This window comes from Alosa sapidissima, chromosome 8 (genome assembly GCF_018492685.1).
Source record: "Alosa sapidissima isolate fAloSap1 chromosome 8, fAloSap1.pri, whole genome shotgun sequence".
Taxonomy (NCBI): domain Eukaryota; kingdom Metazoa; phylum Chordata; class Actinopteri; order Clupeiformes; family Clupeidae; genus Alosa; species Alosa sapidissima.
In genome coordinates, this window is record NC_055964.1 from 3,338,416 (window position 1) to 3,356,732 (window position 18,317).

An 18,317-nucleotide genomic window follows, 5' to 3' on the forward strand; every position below is an offset into this window, starting at 1 on the left:
ATTCACAAGAACTTCAATATTCTTCTGTAATCAACAAAATATTAGGAAAAGAACAGCTAATCAGAATAACACATCTCTGAGATAAAGTTAAGCCCTATGTTTTTAAAGGAACACAATGGAAGAACTAGGTACCAAGGCACTCTTACAATTTTAAACAAGGCACTCTTATATGTAAAGCCTTTATTTGAATGGCTTTATCTAATTGAAAACATTAAAAAAAATGGTATATGTGAAAGTGAGCTGAGTGACAACCGCACAGACAGCCTTCTTCAGGGTGGAGTCCTCAGCACACACATAGTGCAGTATCAGGCATTTTGGGTGTGCATTCGCAATCTATATTATATGCCTGTACTATTATGTGCATCATTAGTTATGTGCAAAAATGAGTTAAAGCCAATTATATTAAGGTAGAAAAACAACACTTGTGTAACTTAAAAAGAAGAAGATAGTGTATGACATTGACTGATTGCCCCAGTGGTAACTTCATCGTCCAAGCTGTTGACAGATGCATAATGTCCCTTTCACAAGAGGAGGCCTCGGCTTTGCAGCCCAACACCAGTGGAGAGAGATGTTCTTCGCATGGCCTTGGGGTGGCTGGAATGTCAGCAGTCATGCTACTCAAATATTTCTCACAGTCTTAAATGAAAACAAAGTTAATCTGCAAACTGGAGTCATCCACACCGAGTGCATGTATGTAGCCTACACTTTAGTACAAGCTGACATTTCTTTGATTTTTTTATTGCTACATTGCTTGCTGCTGTCTGATTTAGCGGGTGCCTTAGTCGGTCTGCTAAGAGAAAGAGTAGTAGATGAACTGCAGATGAAGAAGAAGAATTTCTTTGAAGTGAATTCTGTTAGATCAGGTTTAAGCCGTAGGCTAAGCCGTAGCCTCAAGGCTAGTCCTGAAGGATGGGAGGCCAGGGCAGGGCTGTCTCTAGACCTCCTCATGAATGTCATTCTTGCTTGGCCCACTGGGGCCGAGAGGATAGCGGGGGCTCCAGCCTAGAGCACCATGGCAGAGATGGATGGCAGTCCTAAAGGATTGAGTTTCCTGTTGGGATACTTGGCAGATTACAGTCTTCTGTCTTACCTTATACCACTTCTGCTCACTTTAGTGACTGCTGTCAGGCAATACAAATATATAGTAGGATGACAAATGATCTATAATGCAATATCATTTATTGACAATTGGTTGGGAAGAATTCACACATTGTAGAACAGTAATTGCAGGAACTCCTAGATGTTTCCGAAGCACTTTTTTTAGGCGCATTAGGCCTTGATTATCTTGGAGTACATCAGGGTGCAACAAATGCCAAGATAATCAGTTGTCCAATTATGAAGATCTAGTAGGAGCTCTGAGGGGTTCTAAAATAGAAGCCCCAGTCAATCTCTGTTTGACCTATGGTTAAGACCCAAGGCTTAGAAAATGTCATGCCTAGAGATACTGAAATGTCAGGTATGCTACTATTGCATTTGTGTCCAGTTTCATATTTTCCAGAGCACTCTCAAGCTTTCTCACAAACGTATTGTGGCTACTTTGACACTCTGGTAATTTACATTAACAACAAGTGAAATGGATTAGTTTCCATAACAGACAATGCCCTTTGCCATCCTTCCTCCACACTCCTCCCCTCTCCTCCTCCACCACCCCACTACCCATCCCCAGACACAAATAGACTTTTGTAGTTGGTTCTCTCGCATCTGCTGTGATCAGTGACAGCTGTGAGATATTGAAAATGGCTGATGTGCATTGTTGATAGTCTTCATTGTTAATTTAGAATGTGTGCATGACAGTTTTTGGATGTTTCATGGCCTTCTGAGAAAGCTATTTTTACATTTGGTATCACATCCTTTCTCATGATTAAACAATTCATTTGTTACAGGATTGATAAACAGAGATATGTCATCTGTGATTATAGCAAAGTGACATTTTGTTTTCACTGGAGGCAGAAGTATGACCATTGTTACATAAACCATCACTCCTAAATTAAAGTATCTGTCTCACCGCATGTGTAAGGTTGACTTTGTGCCTCAGGACAAGGAGGAGAACATGATACACACATCAGTTGTTGACTTTGGTAATCCAAGATCCAAAAACACCAACAGAGATTTGCTTTGCTTTGCCTCTCTCTCTCTCACTCTCTGTATGTCTCTCTCTCTCTCTCTCTCTCTCTCTCTCTCTCTCTCTCTCTGTCTGTCGATGTCTGCTTCACAGGTCTTGGTATGTGGCAGCCAAATGGCCTTACATTGGGTGTTGACGTAGTTGTGTCAGGCATGTCCAGGCTTCCCTAGTGGCACCACAAGAGTGTATTTGGGATGGTATCAATGACAGAGCTTGTGTGTGTGTGTGTGTGTTCATGGATGGGTGTGTTAAGAGATGGTGTCTATGATGGATTCTGTGTGACTGTGTGAGTGTGCAATGTTACTGTTGTCTTAATGTAGAACAGTTGTATATTACAAAACTTGTCAAACACTTAAATGGTCTCCATACAGACCCCTGATAAAGCATATGTGATTAATACAATGTGCTGTGCGCATGTTAGGGAATGCAGACAGTAATGGACAAGTTGATATCACTGATGCAACAGTCAACTGTGTGTGTATCTGTGCTGATGACAGACAGTATTGCTACTCTGTGTATTGTGTGTGTGTGTGTGTGTGTGTGTGTGTGTGTGTGTGTGTGCTCATGGTGAGGAGGGGGCAAAGTGCCTGCCTGATCCACTGTGGGTGTGTGCCGAGGGGCTGGTCTTAGACGAGAGGTGGCACCCATTGGTAGGTAGAACAGCATTGTTGTGGGCAGTCTAAATCCAAAATGTCATCAGATACACAATGTGGGAAACAATGGCAGGAATGGCTCTGTTTCATCACACCTCACCGCGCTCCTCTGGAGGGGTCATGATGCACTGCAGCGGCACGGACAGATCTCCACTAATCCTCAACAGGCCAGTTCTCAGCGCAGTCTGGTGCCTTCACAGTGTCCACAGCCATCTTGAGGCAGAGGCAGTTGCTAGGCAAGTGGAACTCAGTCTACGGAAAAGGTCAGTTAAATTGTCTGTTGGAATAGTGACATAAAAGCAACATTGTAAATGACTTGATTATAGATATTATGTCTGTGGGTGCCTGTTTTGTAAGTGAAATTACTACCCAACCTAGAGAATTCTGATGTCATAACTTTTGAGACTGGGAACATATTCTGTAACAGTAGGCACAGTGTGGCCAGACAAGACCTTAGTACATGGTGATTAATTTGATTCTGATATAAATACCTGATATGATGACAGGTTTCAAATCTGTTGGGTGCCACTGCTCCCTTTGCTTTCCAGTTAGACTGGAGCGCTGCCACTTTCCATTGTGGCAAGTATGTTGGCTACATTCACACTTTCCCAGAATAAAAGAGCAACCATAATGTAACATTTGGCATTCTACAGTACAGTAGTCACACTCTCTTTATACAAAACTATGCATATGAGAATATTAACTCATCAATGTACCCATTTCTGTTTTGCTTTTAGATGAATTTGGCTTTAATCCATGAGAAACTGATCATTAAGTCATTCTGGGAGCAGCGAATTGATAAGCACTCCCAAGTAAGCGATACCGAGGAAAGCAGAATGAAGAAGAGCGCCCTGGCAAAGTAGGTCCATTAAAAGAGTTTTTCCCTTAATTACACTATGCCACCAACAGAGCTGGAGAGGATACAAAGTGCTCTTCACATTGTAAGAATCTATATGTGATGATCTGGTCTACATTTTAGATCGCATTTTAAATGTGCAGTATTTCCCATATCAATAGCCAGCTAATTAAATTCCATTACTGCAGCATCTTGTACAGGTAGACAATGCTAGAGAAAACATCATAATGGTTGAGTGTTAGTTGCAGTGACTGTTTTCCAGCCATATGATAATTATGGGAGTTTAAAATTGGTAAAAGAAAAGGAAATCTGACTGGGATGAAGGATTAGGTGTAAAACATCATGGCACTGAGAGCAACACTAGTGTGTCCCCCTGATCATTCTCATATGTCCAAAATAGCCACAAGTATGATGTGAGAAGCTTGTAAAGTTCAGTAGGATAACAGTTGACATGCATCCATTAGAATATACATTAATTACCACTGTTATTCTGAAATAGACAATGAAAGTACATTGGCTGAATTTTAGACATAGTCATTGTCCATTTCGGATGAGATGTTAAACCGAGGTCCTGACTCACTGAGGTCATTATAGGTCCCGTGGCACTCATCACAAAGAAGGGTTTTCCTGGTGTCTAAAATTCCCACCCTGACTCATTCCATCTGGCCTCCTAATCATCCCCCAGTGTAAATGGCTGTTTGATTCCCTCACCCTCCACCTCAAGCTGGTGTGTGGTGAGCGCTTTGGGTATGTAATGTGTTGCTGTTGTTGTTCAATTTCCACATCAGCAACATAGACCAATAAAATATGTTTGTTTGTTTGTTTTTTCCACAGAGGATCTACATACCCACCATCATGTGATAGTAAGGTTGATGACTAGTTATGTTACATTCTTCCTAGTTGCTAAGATACAATTATGGGGTGCAGGACACTGTTGGATGATGTATCTCATTTAATTCAAAATTCAAACACCAACCAATGTACTTTCACTGTCTCTTTGAGCTGCATTCACCGACAGTATTTGTTCAAAAATTTGTTCAAACTAGTTGAAAAATGCCTAAAAATCCTTGAGCTTCTCAGCAGCTGGTGCCCTTTCTAATTCTATCATCAATATCATTAAACTCCACCAACTAATTGGTTTCACACAGCGTGCAATGGAAGGGGGCTAAAATAAGAATGCTGAAATCAGATGTTTCTTTCAATTGAAATGTAAAAAGAAGTAAAACATTGTAAGTAGGATACAAGAAATGGGCAAAAGATTCATCTCATTTTATGTATAAAAAACTTTACGTACGTTTTATGTAGGACAAATCTGCATGATGAAACACAATTAGAGAAGGGTAAAGCTGGATCTGGGAAAAGGCCACCGAGGACTGATGGCATCCACAGCGGATCAGCAAAGTCCATTGGAACATTTTTGGTAGCTCAGTCTCCCGTAGGTGTCATACAATAGCCCTCACCTCCCTGAAAGCTTTAAGGTCAGAGGATTATCCACCACTGCAACATCCAAATGTAATAATCCATATCAATGTCAAGAAGGTGCCAAAGATAAGAGTCATCCAACTGAGTGCATGATGCAGAGAAAAGAACTGCCCACTAACACCATTCTGTTGTGAAAGCAGCCAGGCTGCTTACTCATTTGAGCTGAATCAGACAGCAAAAGAAGTCAGGTTTAATGTGAGACCAGATTGTGATCATCTAAACAATTAACTCCAAAACAATGATCTACTAAAAGTCTGATTTAAAAGCAGAAATGGAAACTTTATCAATAGTTTTTTCAAGAATCATGCTTTATTGTCTTTATAAGTGTAGTAATTCTTGACCAATACTTTTGAGATATCCTCACTCGACACTGCTTGGACTGTTTCAGGCTGAGAGATGAATGGCTCTGGAGACTGGAGAGCCGAACCAAACATCTGAAGAGCTTCAACGAGGAACGCCTGAAGAGAACCAAGCCAGAGCAGCAGCTGGAGGAATTACAGCAGAGGGAGGGCAAGAAAGCGAGAGAGGGAGATGAAGGGAAAGACAACAGGGAAACTGACTGGAAACAGGAGGCCAATGACGTGGAGGAGATGGAGCAGAATGGAGAGGTGGAACCAAATGAGAACTCTGAAGAGCAGGAGGTGACCGATGTAGCCGAGGAGACAGAAGAGACAGAGGTGACAGAGGAGAGTCGGGGTACTGGGCTAAAGGATATGGAGGAGGATGTTGAGATTACACTGAACGGGGAGGTCAACGGGGAGGTCGACTGGGAGGAGATGCAGGCCAAAAAGCCAGAAATGGAGATCGAGCCAACGCAGGAGTGAACCTCTTCCTTCTCGCTGTACCCCACTAGAGATGAACACAAAAGCCTGCCATTGCCAATAAATTATTCACTTGTAATGTCTGTCAGCATATTTTTTCCATTGAATAGTCCTCTTTGAAGCCCTTTGTCCTCCATATATTAACTGTGTTTTTGATATTTAACAAGTCTGTGTGGACTTAGGTGGCACTACAATAGGTGAGACCTCATCCAGATTGTTGTTTTAAAGACACCAACAAAGATATTTATGTGCACTGGACAGCTAGAACCCCACCCAACTGTCAGCAGCAAGGAGATATTTATGGGTATATATAAACTGACAAACTCTTTAGTCAAACTACGACAGGAGAACAGTGACGGATTTACAGCCAGTAATGAATATGTAGTCATCCAATATCAGCACCTTTTCTTTGTTCAAACATGTATGAGACCGGTGCCATTCTGTCCTGAATTGTCTCTAAATATATTTAATTGTGAGTTATTTCTTTATTAAAAACATAACAGCCAGGATAATCTACAGTCGAGGTTAAGGACACACTGGAGACAGAACTCTCCTTCTGTACTAAATAAAGATTCTAATGAGCAGTCAGGCGTGATTCAAATCATGCTGTTGGCACGTGGGACAGTGACTATCTGTGCAATATCTGGGTGCTTCCGTGGCACCAGAGGGAGTCTCACAGACCTGTGAGAGCAACAGGTGGAGTGAAGGACATGACAGACTACTCTCTCAGCCCGTGATGGCCTGCCAGAATATCTCAACGTGTTTATGCCCCCACTCCCACACTCCAGAATAATAAACTTAAAATATGGAGCCTGACGGCTGTGCTGACAGGTGCTGTCACGAGACAGAAGGGTCTGATTCACACTGACGTGATGGGAATGTTTACCTCGCACACAGGTGAGAGGCTGTGATATTATTAACCATAACAGCAAAAGTTACAGTTGTGAAAGTAATACTGGTAGTGATACAAGTGAAAGAGTAACATATTCTTATCTTTCAAAAGCAAATCCATGTTGAACTCTTATTCCCAATATTAGTTTTTCCAGAGTGTCTTGACACCTGTCTGCTTGTTGTATTTTGTTGTACTGTTATATCTGGCTTTGACTGGTTTAATCAAAGATGTTGTTCATGGCCATAATGCAGTCTCACTGAGTTAACTTGTGAAAGCACTCCTTTGTTGTCTGGACACCCATGGCCCTCTGTGCAGTGTGTGTGCAGGGACACCTGTGAAATATTTACTTGGCACCACTACTTAAGGTTTAAACAAGAAAGCAACTAGTTGATCTTGAGGTTCTTGATCTAAGGTTACTGGTATATAGTATGGATCAAAATAGTTTATACACTGTCTGGATATGTGACTTGTAGTGAGAGAACAGTAACACATTAAGACAATGTAGTTTGTATTCATATATCAATAACCTTAGATCGAGACCAACCAGTTGTTTGTTAAGGATTTACCAAGAGTAAATTATTTGTGACGCTTAATACCTTATTGAGCACTCATACATATTCATATTAATTATGTATTCATAGCTAACACATGAATACTAAAATAAAAATGTTGCCCATAAAACATAAAGGACCTTTAAAACATTTCTTCAACTATATGGCATTACTCATTACTACCCCAAAGCTGCTAAAAACATTTTGATCATCTAAGGGGTGGAGAATGAAAATGCTTTGGGGTTAAAACAAAAAATTGTAAGCATTTTTTTCACAACGATATGACAAAAATTGGTCAATGCATTCGGTATTTGTGAATCCTTTATTACATGACTGCTTTTCATTATTAAATCAGACATCCTTTCGCACAATTTCTACAATGGAAGAGGAGAGGTAAAACCATGTTGATGAAAATGAAGCACACCCACTAGTCCTTAAATCATGTGAGTGGAATACAAATATGTGGCCACAACCTATATAATGTGCAGCTCTAATGTAACACTCCTGCTCCATTCACTGCAACACATTTGTGTCCCTATCACATGCTTCAGCATGGCCAAGCAAGATTTTCAGTATCCCAAGAATTTGCCTCTTCTGTTCCTTGTTAAAAAAAAAAAAAAAATCCAAAAGTAAATATAACATAAGAAAGGAGTAAAGAAAAAAAGTGGGAGTTTTGCCATATCCCCCATGTTGAAACATACATAAGGATGTGGTTATTGCTCCCGGTCATGGCAATCCTTTGAAGTCTTTGTCTCTTTCACTGTGGTTCATTGTATTTGACATACTGTTTGCAGATACAAATTCAGATGCAAATTAAAAAGAAACTGCATTTCTATCGAACCAACAACAGTGATTGTAAACACAAAATTAACCATCAATCCTCAACAATCTAATAAAAAAAACAGCATTTTTACCTGATGACTACAATTGTACAACCCTCTGCTTAGATTGAATAAAGCTCCTAAACTCAAGAAACCCCCAAAAATCCCAAGTGGACCCACAGACACATAATCTACTTCTTCTTCTTCTTGCCCTTCTTGCCTCCCTCTCCTTGCTGTGCTCCTGTGTCCCCACCTCCACTCTTCTGTGTTCTTGTCTTCAACTTTGGGATCATTTCTGCTACGTAAAACATCACATCTTTACCTGTGAATATAAGAACATAACATTTCTAATCGTCCAGAAAGAATGTGCAAGCCCAAGTTTACATACTGGCACCATCAACATTCATAGAGTCGGTGAGTGAGTGTAGGTGTACATGAGTTGGAAGCAGCAGACTATAGCAAAGTGTGGTGGCAAAATTCCAGGTGGTTAGCCAATCCCAAATACAGAGGTTTTGACCCCTCTGACAATATTCACTATATCCAGAGTGGTACTACTTCCAGGATTTACTGTATACTCTTTGACTGAAGTGGAGCGTGTCACCAGCTTCAAGTTTCTGGGTGTCCACATCTCTGAGGACCTCTCTTGGACCATCAACACCTCTACCCTGATCAAGAAGGCTCACCAGCGTCTGTTCTTTCTGAGAAGACTAAAGAAAGTCCACCTGTCTCCTCAGATCCTGGTGAACTTCTACCGCTGCACCATCAAGAGCATCCTCACCAACTGTGTCACAGTTTGGTATGGCAACTGCTCTGCCCACGACCGAAAAGCACTGCAGAGGGTGGTGAAAACTGGCCAACGCAACACCGGTTCCTCACTCCCCTCCATCGAGGCCATCCAGGGCAAGCGATGCTTGCGTAAGGCATTTAGCATCATCAAAGACTCACCCCAACCACAGACTGTTCACCTCACTCTCCTCAGGGAGGCGTTACAGGTCTCTCCGCACCCAAACCAGCTGGTTCAGAGGAAGCTTCTTTCCTGCAGCTGTCACCCTACAGAAATCTAGCTCTGCACCTTGGTGACAACCAACCAACTAAGCCCCCCACTGCCCCTGCCCAATGTCTCCTTGCCTGTGCCTGTGCCTGTTGAGGTGTCCACGACTTGGCAACCTTAACAGGGACAACAAGGAGGCGGACAACCCCCCCCCCCCACTACCCTATCCCATCCATAGTGTTCTATCTATTTATTTGCAAATGTACATACTGTAATTACACTTACATATAGCCATTTTCTACTGCTCTTCATACTATTCATCCTGCACATACACTTATTCTTACTACTCTTATAATGTTACTGTTTCTGCACTACAATGGTACTGTTACCACACATAGCTCTGCATTCTGTACATATCTGTCTTTATTTTTCATACTGAATATCCACATTTATTCTGTTTTCTTATTTTATATTCTGGTAATACACTGCATATATCTATACCACTCTTACTGGTATTATAATGTTACTGCTACTACATTGCACATATCTGTACATGCTGTTCATACATTGTTGATATTACATAGCCATATTATTCTGGTCTTAAGGTAACTGCTAATACACTGCACATATTTATATTTAATTTATATTACTCTAAACCACATTCTGTAAATCAACCACTTACGTGAAGAAAATTTCTCTTGACAAGGATTTCCATCCTCCTCTTTGATCTGGACACGAACTCTTCCCCTGAACTGTACATCCCTGTTCCACTCACGAGGGTGCATCTTGTTGTTCTACAGAAAGCCACACACAGCATTACTAATTTACATTATGCATGGTCCATGCATTTAGATTCCAGAGAGAAAGATCATCATAACTCACCTCCACCAGAATATTTAATCCTGCCGCTGTTAAAACATCCCGTATCTCTGCACACGAGGGGTTTTCAACAGCCTAGAATAACAAAACAACTGAATGCTTCCAGACAATTGGCTATTCTTACATTGATGTTATATGGAGTGCCCAGCAAATTGAATGTCGTTCGTAGGTTACAACAATATATGACAACAGCATTTTTCCAATCATAGCTGATTCAGAATCGAGGTGTTACCTCACCTTTTCCGTGGGTATTCTGCGGCCCTCGGCTAAGGTTTTCTTGCTGTTGATATATACGGGGTAAATGCAAATAAATCTGAAAGAAATGAGAACGAACAGGTGATCAGGTTACACAGAGTAAACCTTGAACGCCAAACCCAAAGTTTACTTGACAAGTGACGACACACTAAATATATAAACTACGTTGAGCAACATTAAAACAACATCAAGCCATGATCAATGCACACCGTTAAGTAATAACGTTAAGAGTAGCCTAGTGTCAACCCTATAACAGGAAGGATTCGTAGTCTACCAACATGCTAGTCAGCTGTCCAACTAGCTTCTCATAGCAGCAGCAAACTCAAATGTTAGGTAGCAATTAAGTTCATGACAGACACCCTTGTGTGTACAACGTCCAATAATTCTAGCCAACCTTTCTTTGTCGTTTGGATTTGTTGTCAAATGGGCCATTTGTAGTCAACCAAAGAAACGATGATACAAAACGGTAACGTTAGCTAGGAAAGTAGGAAAGTACACGTAGCTTTTCAGCACAAGAGCAGTCTATGGAGAGCACGGCAGTGGCACTGCACTGATTCTCCGCCCTCTACATGGATTAGATGCTGAATTGTATATTATCGCCACCTTCTGTTGTGGAGTGACACCTGTAACCGTTTGTTTTTTCTTGCTTGCTTTTGTCACCCTTGCTTTTGTTTTTCCTTCATTTTTACAATAGTAAATCAATTTAAAATGATGAAAATAATTGTAATAGCCTGATTCCTTTCCATTTATCTTGATAGCCATTTTAAGAGTTTAATGTGTTCGCCTCACTGGTGTTCCAGTAGAAGCTCATTGGATCACACCTCAGCCCGGAAGATGGCGGTAGTGCACTAAGTTTGGTTTGCAAACTGCCAATAAACCTTACAGAAGAAGAGTATTCAGATATTCAGACCCACACTCCTATTCAGAAGGTGGCGGTAATGCACCTAAAAGCTGTTTGCCAACCGCCAAAGGAAAAAAAAGAGGCAGGCAGCAACAACAACAACGCTACGGGTAGATCACAGGTAAAAAGCTAGGGATAAATGTAAACATTTGCCCCTTTTAAGTAAGATTGTGTGAAAGTTGAATTTCCTTTGTCTTTACAGAGACTAGTGAATCATATCACTGAACTCACGTTTGGAGATAGCGACAAAATACCCCAATGTTCTGTCTTGAACTGACTAGGTTAGCCTACTTCTTCCAGTGCCTTATGATATATGGCTTTATGTTACAGGAAGCTTACTCCAAATGACAAACTGAATTGGCACAGCTCCCGACTGTCGGTCGCCACAAATCAGCCTAATTTGAATGGATGTAGTGTTGCACTACAAGAAAAATGGTCCAAACGATATGGTCACAGTTGCTGAGAGGGCACTAGAGGATTTCCCTCGCCGTGTGCTGCCCACCTTTAGGCCATGGTTTCCTACGCATGAGGACCAATACCTGCCTATCAGACCTCTGAAGAGAGCCCCAATTGTTCTGGCGGAGGACTTGAAGGGGTTGCTTTTACACCAGCCGTCTCCGGAGCCATTGGTGTCATTTACTGAACCACAGCCCATTTCTCTGTGTAGAGGGAACAAATGTCTTACCGAGAAGCCTCAGGTGACACTTTTGGAATGTGCAGATGATTGCGACTATGTCAAGACGTCAGAGGAGAATGAAAACACAACCAAGAGGTTTAGGCGTTCATGGAGTGTCTTCGCCTCAGGTGCAAAATTCAGCGAGAACACTCAGACACTTTCTAAACAGTTCCAAAAGCTTATTGAAAGACACGGTCTTGAACTACGCCAAAGAGCCAAATGGATAATTGGTGAAGTGAACTGTGGACCGCGCCACATAGAAAGTGTCTGGGCAAAAATAACTCGGGCTGTGCGGCAATCCAAACTCCCAACATGCAATGCAAATTTTCAGAGAAATATATCGCAGATATGGGTGTTCTGCGATGTAATTTATGGAGAATATATTGGGAACTTTCTCAAAAAAGAGTTCCATCTGAATGGACAGCTAAGTTTTGCCGTTCATAAACATGGCAACATATTCAGTTGTTAGAGCTGATTTGGAGTCTCTTTGTGAACGGTTTGAATGAATTACATATTGAAAAATCAATTATTTATCAATTAAAATATTTATACTTTTAAGGTTTCTGGTTTAGTTTGATGTCTACCTAATTGGGACGTAATCAGATGCTGTGTAAAGTATGCTTGCCACAGAGAGAGCACCTGTAACAATGATTTTTCAAAGAGATGTATTGTATATAATAATTCTTCATTATTTAATTAGATAAAAGTATGCAAAAAACTTTTTTTTATAAATAATTGATATTTTGCCTAGATAGCAATCAACATAAGGTTCCGTTTCAATATATGGGAACAAGGTAATTTATCGCCTGGGTAACACTGGCTGTAAGAAAAGATCCCCTCTGAGCTCCAGAACATTAATGGATAAGGGATAGAATTGCTTTACAGAACAAGGTTATATATTTAGGGACCTAATTTACAGCTCCCTTCAGAATTATAGGCACCCTTGGTAGAGTTTATCCATGGAATTCCCCACTTTTTATCCATGAAGTTTAGATCAGATGACTTAGATGGCAATGGCAGAAGCTTGATTTTGTGTTCAGTAAATCATTTTTGGTTTGATCTGGACATGTGTTTTGGCTCATTGACCTGATGAATGATCCAATCATGACAATCTGGAGTTCATGATGTATGAATAATGTTCTCAGGGCCTTAATAAAATAAAAACAGCCACACAATATCACATACCTTTCACCATAGTCATCATTAGGCATGGGGTTCTTTCAGTATAGTTATTCTTATATGTATACCAAATCCACCTAGAGTGTTTCTTGCCAAAGAGAGCAATTTTAATTTAATCTGATAATAGATCATGACTCCAGACAAAGTCACTCTAGCATTCAGTCATTTCTCACATTTACATTTGTAATTAAATGACAGGGAAGGCATTTAGAGGCATGCCCTCTAAATAATATTTTAATACTGAGGTAACTTTTGAAGATTCTTTTGGAGACTTGGTGACCCCAAAGTTCTTCCTGTAACTCTCCCATAGTGATTCTTCTGGATGTTTTGCCTCTCCGACTCACTGTATGTGGGCAAGATAAACATGGATCTTTGTCCAAACATGTTCATCACATTTACAGTGTACAGTTTTAAAATATTATTTTCACTGTAAATATAGCCATTCCCTGGCCTACAAAGGTCAACGCACAAGATTTTCTAGGGGCGCCTAGTTACATTTTTTGTTAAAAAATAAAAAAATATTTATTTATTTATGAGATGTCTTTCTGAGAATAAATTAGCTTCCTTTGAAAGTGGGATTTTTCCTCGTTTTCATTGTGAGATTACCATAAATTACCAGGGGTGCCAATAATTAGGAGGGCACTGTAAATGGCAAAGTCTAAAGTCTAGCTAAAGCTAATTTAATAATGAGGCAAAACCTATTTGAATTCACAGTAAATCTAATCTAGTACCAAGACCAAGATCTGAAACAGAAACATTGGTTGTCCAGCTCAATGCTCCCACATGCCTCAGGATAGCTTTAGTTCATGTACAAGACATTTTTCACATTGAGTGACTTTGTACATTGCCTGCCATTTGAATTGCAGCCCCATATGTTTATAGCTTTGTGAATGTGGCTAGAGTGAAAATGCTGAGCTAATAAATTCTCTGCAGTTCATGGGATCTAAGGTGGTCTGTTAAATCAGAAGTTAGAGTGTCTGTTGGCAGCAATCAGACACAAATAGACTCAAGTCTCATTACAAAAGTCAACAGTAACCTCTAACTGTGTCTGAAACTATGGCATATTTGGTCAGGAAAGTCTTTGAAAATATGTTTTTTCTAATGCTTTGACATCCATTGATAACATTAACACATGCATATAACAGTGATTGCTGTTGTTGGTATCACATACTGACCTTCTGACATATCAGATACAGACATACTCTGATATCTAAGCTAGAATCAAGCACAAAATGAAAGAATGAGTAGTAGGTATTGCATTATGCATTGAATGTAGAAAGCAAAATGTGCATTGTTTTGTGCATTGCCACTCACAAGATAATTCTCCCCTCTGATAGTAGTGGGCAGGAATGATGTCCTTGTCCATTATACTATGTTGCTGTGTGTGCAACAATACATTCTAGGGCTCCAGTGTATCATCCAGTCATCTTGCTAATCAGTTTTGCACTCTATTGTTATCCGATTTCTTCTTATTACAGTGCATGAAAATGCACTGTACTGTTATTCCAAGGCTTTTTCTTCTGACTTATTCTTCTTCTTCTAACGCAGTTAATGCAGCTTCAACCGTTTAACGTAGAAACTTCATTCAAACTATGTTACGTAGGTCTTACTTAGGACATGTGGGCTATGTATTTTTCAGCTTTGTAACTTTTATACTTTTTAAACTATTAATTAAAAACTACTCAAAATTTCCCCATAGACTTAACATGAGCTGATGACATCACAATAGAGCCGTTAAGCAATTAGAATCCTATGCCAGGTGTTCCGGCCACCTGGATCAACTGCCAGTCTCAGGCTTTAAGCATACAAACTGGCCCTATTAAGACTACACATCCTGTTCAACTGCTTCCTCTGCCAAAAACTGTTTCAAAATAAAAGTCCTCACTACAATATTTCACTGTTAAACAATTTAACCCTTTAAACTACTGAACTTTTTAACTGTTCAGCCATTGTAACTGTTACTTGTCATCAACTATGACTCCTACCCACTGTAGCTAGTTAGCTAAGTTAACTAAGTAACATGGTTAGCATAGTTAGCATGTTAGTTAGCATTTTTAGCAAAACTGCTAAAAATGATTAGCTAAGTTAGCTAAGTCACATGGTTAGCATAGTTAGCATGCTAGTTAGCATTTTAGCAAAACTGATTAAAATGATTAGCTAAGTTGGCTAAGTCACATGGTTAGCATAGTTAGCATGCTAGCATGTTAGCATGCTAGTTAGCATTTTTAGCAAAACTGCTTAAAATGATTAGCTAAGTCAGCTAAGTAACATGGTTAGCATACAAGGATACAAGGAAGTTTATTGTCACATGCATATAGTTACTGGAAGTAAGAAATGCAGTGAAATTATGTCTGGTGTCAGCCTATTTGTGCATTAATGGGGGGGGGGGGTAAAAAGTGCAGTAGAAGAGGGGTTTAGTAGATTAAGTGGCAAGGGCTGCATAAAAAAGGTGGGGGAGGATTGGGATTGGGTGGGGGGCACCAACAAGGAGCACCCAAGAGCAACAGGGGCAAGGAAAAACTCCCTTACCAAGGAAGAAACCTTGGGCAGATCCACGGCTCAAGGGGCTAACCCAACTGCCAGGGGTCTTGGTGTGTGTGTTGGGGGGGATGACAGGGGAGATGGGATAGTGTGCTGTGTATGTGGGGAGAGGGCAGTGTGCAATATGTGTATTGGAGAAGTTTCCTCATGAGACAATGTCCTGTGTATTGGGGGGGGGGGCAGTGTGCTGTAAGTATGTTGGGGATGTGTGTTGGAGAAGCTTCCTGATGAAATAATGTGCTAGGCAATCAAGGACATGGGTAGATGGAGGAGAAATCAAAAATAATAAATAAAAAGTGTGCAAAAGTTGGAGAAAGTCAGATGTGTGTGTGTGTGTGTGTGTGTGTGTTTTGACGTGTGATGAAATAAGAAAATAAATAAAAGGTCTGTAGCATAGGGAGAGGGATGTAAAAGTGCTAAAAGTCTTTAGTGTGTGGGGGGGGGGGTCATGAGTGCTGAGGAGTGAATGAGTGCAAAGTCAGTATAGTGTGAGTTCAGAGTTGGGAAATGTTTGAGAGTGCTGAGGAGTGAATGTGTGCAAAGTCAGTATAGTGTGAGTTCAGAGTTCGGATGGCCTGGGGATAAAAACTTCTCCTGAGTCTCTCAGTTCTGGCTTTGTGACTACATAGGCGTCTTCTTGATTTCAGCGGTAGGAATAATCCATTGTTAGGATGAGAAGAGTCCTTCAGAATCTTTTGGGCTCTTAGGAGTACTCTTCTGGAATAGATATCTTGTAGAGCAGGGAGTTGAGTTCTTATAGTACGTTCAGCTGAGCGCACTACTCTCTGCAGAGTACTACAATCTCTAACTGTGGAGTTCCCATACCAGGTGATGATGCTACCAGTTAGAACACTCTCAACCGCTGAAGTGTAGAAGGCCTTCATGATGGATGTAGAAACTTTGAATTTCCTTAGCTGACGAAGGAAGTAGAGTCGTTGTCTGGACTTCTTCAGAACATATTGAGTGTTAACAGTCCATGTTAAGTCTTCAGTAATGTGGACACCAAGGTATTTAAAACTTGTGACTCTCTCTACAGGTTGCCCGCTGATCATTAGTGGGGTGTAACTGTAGTTCTGCTGCTGCCTTCTGTAATCCACTACCATTTCCTTGGTTTTATTGATATTCAGTGTCAAGCTGTTAGATTGACACCACTGTGCCACCTCATCAACCTGATCCAAGTAGAACTGTTCATTGTTGTTACTAATCAGGCCCAAGATCACTGTGTCATCTGCAAACTTGATGATGGAGGTATGACTACTGTTGGCTTTGCAGTCATGTGTGTAGATGTTGTACAGCAGTGGACTCAAAACACAGCCTTGGGGAGCACCAGTGCTGATGGTTAATGAGTCAGATGTCAGACCCCCCACTCTAACCACTTGTGAACGGTTGGTGAGGAAGTCAAATATCCAGTGACACAGGGTGGTGTTCAGTCCTAAGGCCTTCATCTTTGTGACCAAGGTGAGAGGTACTATCGTGTTGAATGCTGAACTAAACTCAATGAACAGCATCCTCACATAATTCCCATTCCCCTCCTCCAGGTGAGTTAAGGTGGTGTGCATGAGGTTTGAGATGGCATCCTCTGTAGACCTGTTGGCTCTGTAAGCAAATTGGAGGGGGTCGAAGGAGGCAGGGAGGGATGAGCAGATAATGTTTTTCACAAGCTTCTCAAAACACTTCATCACTGTAGACATCAGGGCTACTGGGCGGTAGTCATTCAGACATGATGGACTTTTGTTTTTCGGTACTGGAACAATAACAGACTGCTTGAGGCAAGTAGGAACTGTCTCTTGAGCCAATGATGTGTTAAAGATATAAGTGAACACAGGAGCTAACTGAGCAGCGCAGGATTTCAAAACCCTGTTAGAAATTCCATCCGGTCCAGTAGCTTTTCTACAATTTACCCTCCTAAAGGCATTGCTCACATCGACCTCAGAGACACAGAAAGGTGCATCCTCATTTGCTTCACATGCTGCAGCTAGTCCAATATAGTCTGTGTTTTTCATGTCAAAGCGAGCATAAAAAGCATTAAGTTCAGGGAGGGCTTTACTCACATTCATCATAGGAGGGGACTTTCTTTCAAAGCCAGTGATGGTTCGGAGTCCTTTCCACACTCGTGCTGGATCACCCTCCAAGAAATCAGCTTCAACTCTGTCTCTATAGCGCCGCTTAGCATCTTTAATAGCTCTACGTAAACTATACGATGCTGCTTTGTAATCCGTCATATCCCCTGAAATAAGCCCAGCATTATAAGTCATGGTGCGTGTCTTTAATGCCGTTCTCACTTCTCTATCCACCCATGGCTTCTGGTTAGGGAAGCTTCGGATCTTTACAGTTGGGATGATGGAATCAGTTAGCATATTGATGTAACTCAATGATACTTCCGTAAACTCATTGATGTCAGCAGAGTTCGTCTTGAACATCTCCCAGTCAACGTTGCTAAGGGCGTCCTGTAGCCTGGCTTCCGATTGGTCAGTCCAGCGCTTGACCTCCTTCGTCACTGGGGGGTCCGTCCGACTTCTCTGTTTGTACATAGGCAGTAGGAAAACAGCGGCATGATCTGATTTTCCGAAAGCTGGTAGAGACTTCGCTTTGTAACTGTTCTTGAACTGTGTGTAGCAGTGATCCAGTGTGTTGTCACCACGTGTAGGGAAGTGAATGTGTTGAATAAATTCAGGCATGGACCGGTTCAGATGTACT

The 18,317-nt window shown here is 41.1% G+C and overlaps 3 protein-coding genes across 3 annotated transcripts; 2 read left to right on the top strand and 1 right to left on the bottom strand.

The window, feature by feature from the left end:
- The first annotated feature begins 2,761 nt into the window (after positions 1-2,761).
- On the top strand, positions 2,762-5,993 carry LOC121715114 (golgin subfamily A member 6-like protein 2). The gene is made up of 3 exons (XM_042100491.1): positions 2,762-3,038; positions 3,513-3,634; positions 5,502-5,993. Exons 2-3 carry the CDS (start codon positions 3,513-3,515, stop codon positions 5,935-5,937), a joined length of 558 nt encoding a protein of 185 aa, XP_041956425.1. The 5' UTR covers positions 2,762-3,038; the 3' UTR covers positions 5,938-5,993.
- Positions 5,994-7,680: 1,687 nt separating this feature from the next.
- On the bottom strand, positions 7,681-10,878 carry srp19 (signal recognition particle 19). Its single transcript, XM_042102102.1, has 5 exons — positions 10,718-10,878; positions 10,306-10,381; positions 10,072-10,143; positions 9,872-9,983; positions 7,681-8,520 (listed from the first exon to the last, which is right to left on the bottom strand). Exons 1-5 carry the CDS (start codon positions 10,753-10,755, stop codon positions 8,390-8,392), a joined length of 429 nt encoding a protein of 142 aa, XP_041958036.1. The 5' UTR covers positions 10,756-10,878; the 3' UTR covers positions 7,681-8,389.
- A 360-nt stretch (positions 10,879-11,238) lies between these two features.
- Positions 11,239-14,548, top strand: zgc:101664 (uncharacterized protein LOC450064 homolog). The gene is made up of 2 exons (XM_042102147.1): positions 11,239-11,345; positions 11,555-14,548. Exon 2 carries the CDS (start codon positions 11,629-11,631, stop codon positions 12,367-12,369), a length of 741 nt encoding a protein of 246 aa, XP_041958081.1. The 5' UTR covers positions 11,239-11,345; positions 11,555-11,628; the 3' UTR covers positions 12,370-14,548.
- The last annotated feature ends 3,769 nt before the right edge of the window (positions 14,549-18,317 follow it).